Source organism: Anguilla anguilla, chromosome 7 (assembly GCF_013347855.1).
Source record: "Anguilla anguilla isolate fAngAng1 chromosome 7, fAngAng1.pri, whole genome shotgun sequence".
NCBI classification, from domain to species: Eukaryota; Metazoa; Chordata; class Actinopteri; order Anguilliformes; family Anguillidae; genus Anguilla; species Anguilla anguilla.
The window spans coordinates 49,198,895-49,206,154 of NC_049207.1; the positions used below are offsets into that span (position 1 = coordinate 49,198,895).

Consider the following 7,260-nt stretch of genomic DNA (forward strand, 5'->3'; position numbering starts at 1 on the left):
AACCGTATGAAGCAGAATAAAGCAGAAATCATTCTTCCTCCAAGATTTTATTCAGAGAGTGTGTAAGTACTGTGCAGGTGGAGATTCACGCGGTGGGGGTCACGCTCAGTAAGGGTGATCACGAACATACTCCATGATGTTCTTCAGGGCCAGCCAGGTCTCGGAGGCGGTGGGGACAATCTGATTGGCTGGCAACAGGAAACCATAGCGACCCGTGTCACGGAGTTCGAAAGCGAAGGAGTACTTGATGCCAAGGTTGTAGGACCAATCAATGCTGCCCCCGCTCGCTTGATCTGAACAAGGACAGGAAAGAAACAAAACATCTGTTTCAGAGATCAAACAGAAAGAATCTAATTCATTTTAAAATGCTGATAGATGCCTTTATTGTTAACATGCCTTTGTGTTAAATTGGGGAGCAAATGGAAGAGGCTGGATCTGTTTATTAGTAGTTCCTTAAAATATTGCCGGGTAGAAATCGGACAGAACCCCCCCCCCCCCGCCCGCCCGCCCCCCCCCCCTCAAATCTAGTCTTCTGAAAAGCACTCAGGAATTCAGACGCAAAAAGCTCTTCATTAGGATGGTCTGTCTGAGTGGGTGGAATGCCTGATTAATCAAGCCTCAAAGGCGCTTGATGTCTGGACGCAGTGACACCCCCCCCCCCCCCCCCCCCCCTCGGCTGGAGTTCGGCTTAAACCCGTCTCACGGCTTGTCGGGGGTCACCGGGAAGACCCGATGAGGCGCCCGCCGTCTGTCCCGACAAGAAGGGCTTCTGTCTACGCGTGAGGCACTGACAGGGTTTCCAAAAGACAAGGATACCCATGTCTTAAGACATGCGCTTTACTGAAAGGTCTGCTGTCAGTGTCTGAGGCAATGGGTTAAGGCTCCTATGTAGATGTCTTAACCCTTACAGTTAAGTCTTACTACAGAGAGATCCACTGCCAAGCAACATGGAGCCAAAACCAGAACTGTTTAGCTGCAGCTCAGCTATTCAAGAACATCTTCTTTGAATCTGTGAGGTCCGATCCTATCTGCAATTTTATTTTGTCTGGCAACAAAAGGAAAATGTATGTGTAAGTAAGACTGACCACTTTTCCAAAGCTCTTGAACACAATCCTAATCTTGCCTCAACAATAACACTTACTGTATTGTTTTCCTAAACCTAACCCTAGCCAAACCCTAATTTCAACCCTAAAACCTCATTTTGGCCCTAGAAGTTCTCTTAAATATCAATAATTTATCAAATTTTTTTTTTTTAAAAACAACAACTTAAATATCAATTCATTTAATCACAGTAGTCACCAGGAAAAATCAGCTTGTCATCATGTTAAAAGTATTAAATGTCCCGACCATAATGTTTTAAACTGTCATTTCTGTGTAAACTGTGTAATTGCATCTGCTAAGCAAAAATATAGATTTTTTAAAAAACCTGTGTGTGTGTGTATTTGAGAGAGAGAGAGAGAGATGGAGGGAGAGAGAGAGATGGAGGGAGGGATGCAGGAACAGGCAGGCAGGTTCCCTGAGGTAAAGGCAGATACTCACAGATGATCTTGCAGATGCTCCCCACCTTGTAGCTGGTTCCAAAGAGGGCACTGAGAGCCTTGACAGCCGACCTGCCGACCGAATCCTGAGAACAGCGAACAGGACCGGAGCTTAGACTCATACCCATCGCCAGATATGAAACCTTGGGATTCATATCTGGGAATCAATTATCAGTGGACAGTTGGGTACATTTTACACTGAAAGGGTCCATTTGATGCCTGTTGGTCTCATATAAACTCGAGCTGAGCTGAAGTGAACACTGGACATTTTACTGTACTGCATGTTCTTTATAGCGCACGTTTGTAAGAAATCGGTTAAAATGTGATGGGGGGAGGAGGGGCGCACCAGTTCGGGGGCGTCGGGGACGTCGTTGCAGGAGTACCCGTAGGGGTACATGAGGAGCTGGGAGTAGGCGTGGATGGAGATGAAGGACTTGAAGTTGCCGTGGCTCTGGACGAAGTTCACCACGTTCTCCACCTCCACCTCCGAGTGGGGGGAGGGGCCGTGGTAGGAGTCGGAGCAGGGGTTCCGGCTGGCCCCGGGGCCTGCGGGGGGCAAACAAACACGCGGTGAGCACCGAGAGGGGCCGCTTCCGCTGACGCCGCTGACCGCACGGACCGTCGGTCGCGGCTCACCGCTCACCGCGCTCTACGTACCACCGAAGCCGGCGTCCCAGTTCCTGTTGGGGTCCACGCCCACGCATGTGGTCCCGGGCAGCCTGGACCGGGTCTTGCGCCACATGCGGTTCTGAAAGAGATCAGGTGACAACTGCTGTTACCAAGGCAACCATTGAGCCCGTAACAGAGAGCCTGAGACGAAAGGCGCTAAATAAATGCGATCCGATATTAAGATGATAATGATGATATAGCTGAGATATCTTGTATATAAATGCAATCCATCATCATTATTGTTGTTGTTGTTGTTATATTTCTAATTGTTGTTAGTAGTCACGCAAACACATTACTTATCGTCCTGTCTCACTTCTGATACTGTCCATAAAGACGCGCGGTTGGTACGTACACTGGTGTGGGTGAAGACGTAGCCGTCAGGGTTGGTCACGATCATCAGGAAGACGTCCATTTTGTTCAGGAGTGACGTGAGGGACGTGTCCCGACCATAGTCCGTGGCAATCTGTGCAGTTAGAAGCCATTTACAACTGCGTCATCTTGTTAAAAAAATGTGTATTCTGTCAGACTGATTTACACTAGAAATTGTATATCAAATACAGATTGCTGTATGGGCAAAATACAGAGTAATGCAATCTAATCTTTTTTGTGTGAACTTCCCTGATTTTCTGCTTTCTGTTTCTTCACTTTTTTCAGCTGTAGAAGAGGCCATGGGTGTAAAATAGCCAAGAAATATTTGATAAAGTCACATATTTGGAAGTATTTTTCAGCTGCATGCACTCTAGACTGTAGGTAGGATGAAGTGTAGGTAGACCTAGTCTGAATTGCCTTTATCTTTATCATGAAGCTGTTCTATGTTCTCTTGATCATCAGAAAGTTATGACCACACTCACATTCAGGCTGATAGTATTTTAGGATGGACAGTGATCGGTTAACAGTGAGCCAATGAGCACGACGTCGTCACTGGTTAATATTGGGCCAGTCAGGGTCGTTACTGGTTGATAGTGGGTCAATGAGGGTTGCCATTGGTTGACAGTGGACCATGAAGGACAGTCACTGGTTAGCCCTGGTTAACAGTGGGCCAGTGAGAGTTGTCATTGGCTGATAGTGGGCCAGTAATCTTACCTTGTTGGCAGTCCACACCCCAGTGGCCTGAGAGACCCACTCTCTGGAGTGGATCCCAGCGTCGATCCAGATAGCTGGACGATTGTCACCACCGGTACTGAACTGCAACACAGCAAGTACAGCAAGCACACACACACACACACACACACATACACATACACACGTACACACACGAACACACACACACACACTTTGCCCATGATGCATTCTAGGAAAAGTTCAACTGCAACTCGAATTTAAACCACAATTTTTTCTGTGATTCATTTCGTGCTCTCACGTGATGCAGAAATGCTTTAACATCCGAAAGTGCTTGAACTGTACATCTTAATTTCGTTCTGAGAGAATTTCTTTCATACCTTGAGAACATACATGGGGCGGTTCTCATAAGAGGAACCGATCTGTAGTTTGGTGACCAGGCTGGGGTGGTCAGCAACCAGGGTGTCCATCCACTGGTAAATCTGTGGCAGAAATAAGAGGAATTTTACTCATTCCAGTATATAAGACTGCAAAACTTGCAATATTGCAACATTTACGGGATACAGTGTCTCCATTACTCTGTGTGTGTGTGTGTGTACGTTTCTGGCTGACTGTTTGTATACACCTGCATTTGAGTACATAGGTTTGTGTGTGTGTGTGTGTGTGTGTGTGTCAGTGACCGTGTGTGTATACTGTGTGTGTGCGTGCGTGCATCTGCACAAGCGAGTGCCTGCGCGTGACATAGTGTGTGTATTGTACGCCTGACTGTTTGTGCATATCAGATAAGGCCATGAGCTCACTGTCTCCAGAGTGTGGTAGGCCGCGAAGTTGAAGCTCTTGGAGCCGCGCTCCCGCACGCTGTCCGCCTCCATCTCGGCCTCCTCCTCGTCCAAAAGATCCTGAAACGCACCCAGGGAAACGCCCGCCCTCTTACGTCTTCAGCCTTTTCAGCTCGACTCTATTCTGCGCCGCGTGACTCGCTCTGTCGAGCCCCGTCGGTGGAGACGAGAGGCCGCAGAAACGTCGAGAGAGAGAGAAAAAAACGCTCCGCTTTAAAATGACAACGGGACTTGACTTTTTTTTTTGCGCCTTAACTTACCTGCACGTCTTTGATCATGACAGTGTACGGGATGTCGTTTGATTCCAGGAAAACTTTGACAGTTTGCAGGCTGGCGAAAGGCACTCGGATGTCCACCGGAAGATCAGAGGAGACGGGGTGAAGCCAGAAGTCGAGCTGTGAGAAGATCAGAAGGCACAGCAGTTGCGTTAAAACCATTGTGTTCTGGGCAGCGAAATGGATTCACTTTTTTAAAAAAATTTCCTTTCAGAATTTTGGGTGAATGTAATGTCTGTGATGTTTTATCATACTCTGACAAATAGACTTGCCTTTTGTTCAACCTCTCAGGATTACAGTATCTTTTACTTTGTAAACTATTCCTGGTGTCTGTACATTGTGGCAATACTTCATGTGTTGTCCAAAACAGAACCAGTTCACACAGAAATATCTACAATAGTTGTTGAACTAAGAAGAAAAAATGAGCTGTCATATTGGTTGATGGTTTAAACGTTGTTTCAGTTTAAAAGTATTTAAAAGGATACATTGCAGTTTAATACCACAAACCATAACCACTGTTTTGGCAAGTGCCCTACTTTTTGTTTTATCTCACAAAGTGATGTCAGAATTTAGTTGTGCAATGTTATGCTTCCCTTAAAAATAAGGATGTTAAAAGTTTTGTTTCTAGTAAATTGTTTTCTTATTTATCAGAAGAACTGGATAAATACCTGCAAGATCTCATCTTCCTCCAGGGAGGCCAGAAGGCGAAGCTGGTCCTCTGTTTCCACGGCGACCCTCAGAACCTGGTCTCTAAAAAAATGTTTTTTTATTTTTTTAAAGGTTGTATTCATGCCATTACGATTTTGAAGTTATGGGGTTTATCTAGATATACTGATCATTGTTAAACTACATATGTACAAATTTGAAATATCTTTGTAACACAAACAAAAATGTAAAAAACATGTTAATCAAGGTTCAGATTAAATCATTGCATCAACCGTTCACGTCTCCTGAAAATGGATGGTCTCTCTTAAATTAATAAGCCCCACAGGAATTACGCAATGTTAATCATACTTTTATAATTTAATGTAGTGATTTCAAACTAACTAAATTAGGCGCACTTGCATATTGAACAAAGAGAGCAGATTTGCGAAGCAGTATAGTCCATTTCTTTAATTTGTTTTACAAGTGGGCTTGATAAAAGCAACACATGTAGTTGTATCGCCCCCCAGTGGCTTCTTCTGTTAATTATCATTTTGTGATGAACAGGGAAATGCAAGATTTACTACAATATAACATGATTGTTTAAATATAATATTTTGTTAATTATAATATACATATGCATATAATGTGGAATTGCATGGTTTGCTAATTAAGCAGAATGAATGTTAATCATTCACCCTATAGCACATTTTGATTCTTATAGGTTAATTAAATGTCAGCTTTGTTTTAGCAATTAATTAATCATAAAAGATTGTATTGCAAGTAATACTTTAGATTCTCGGTCAGAATTTCCTGTCATGATTAGATTTTAGTATAACTGTATTTTCGCAGGTCTCTGTCAGGTATAGCTGTTGAAATGGTGCGGTAGAGTGAACCTACCCTTATTTTTATTTTTTTTAAACATGACCGTCCACTCATTCTGTACGACAGATTGTTCTTTACCACCATTTCCATGAAACGATGAACCCTCTGTAAGGAATAACATTCAAGAGTCTGTCAGGTGGACTTACCCTACAAAGAGCTGCCGGCAGTTACCTGCCACAAGGAAAGCAAAGAAAACGAGAATTCCCTTCATTCTGATGGGGGAGAGAAGCCACCGTCGCCTGGAACGTGCTCATTCTGTGCGTTCTGCTTCATTTATATTGCCCCCGACATGTGTCACATTCCCATGGCCGCACTGTACACAATCAGCATCGATATGCTAGACCTGTATGTCTTTCCACCCCCGAGAAAGTACAAAAAAGGGTATTTTTAGATAGGAACACAAAGCATGTCTTCATGGCTTATCCACTTCGAAACACGAGGCCTGTCCCAGGTGGTGATTTCAGTCCATTTCCCGGAACAGTTAGTACAAATTTTAGAAAGCTGGTCTTACGCAATAGCGTGCCCTGCACCTCCTATATCCTATTGAATAACATTTTTGCAACTGTTTTTTGTTTTTTTGTTTTTCTTCAATTATTTATTCACAGTTAATGCACTTTTTATATGAAGGTATACTTTCACAAGAAAGCAAATTTCAGCAACACAAATGAAATTACTTTGTTCATTGTAAGTAAGGACTATATAATAGGCCTATGTGTTGCTCATTGCCTTACATACTGGAACCAGTGTGTTATTTCAAGTTTTGTGCATAGGTTTTTGTTTCCACAAACAATATCTTGGTGGACATGACTAAAAGCCTGTGATATGTGTTCATGTTCAGTCACAGCAATGAGCAATGTGTCATACTATGACATGCAATGTTTATATAATATACATATCTTACATATTTATATTACTAATCATTAATTTAAAAATAAAAATGCCTCTCTTTTTCTCACTGTTACAATTTTTTCTACAAAGTCTTTACACTGTTTAATATTATACATAGTAATGACATCAGCATATTTATGGTGATGACATTTTGTGTTGATTATGCATATTTAACATCCTATGTATGTCTAGACTAACATTAAAAATGAACTTGTGCTATGAATCCTATGGTATATAACATTTGACTATTTGTTAAATACTCTATGCTAATGTATCTGCTAAGTACCACTCTTAGGCTAACTGTTATCTTCACACAAATGTTACACTGTAATTCACAGTATTTTCACGTTTCTATTATTCATTAAGCAAGAGCAAATTTGACGCGGGTTTGAGATGAAATCATGAAATGCGCATCATGGTTAAATGGGATTTGTTGTCATTCCGGAAGAATATCCTTCATTCAGT

General features: G+C 42.7%; 1 protein-coding gene across 1 annotated transcript; it reads right to left on the minus strand.

Moving 5' to 3' along the window:
* Positions 1-28: 28 nt before the first annotated feature.
* On the minus strand, positions 29-6,209 carry LOC118232210 (carboxypeptidase A2-like). Its single transcript, XM_035426970.1, has 11 exons — positions 6,054-6,209; positions 5,049-5,130; positions 4,366-4,500; positions 4,067-4,165; positions 3,647-3,748; positions 3,291-3,392; positions 2,560-2,670; positions 2,196-2,286; positions 1,885-2,084; positions 1,540-1,624; positions 29-293 (listed from the first exon to the last, which is right to left on the minus strand). Exons 1-11 carry the CDS (start codon positions 6,116-6,118, stop codon positions 106-108), a joined length of 1,260 nt encoding a protein of 419 aa, XP_035282861.1. The 5' UTR covers positions 6,119-6,209; the 3' UTR covers positions 29-105.
* Positions 6,210-7,260: the final 1,051 nt, after the last annotated feature.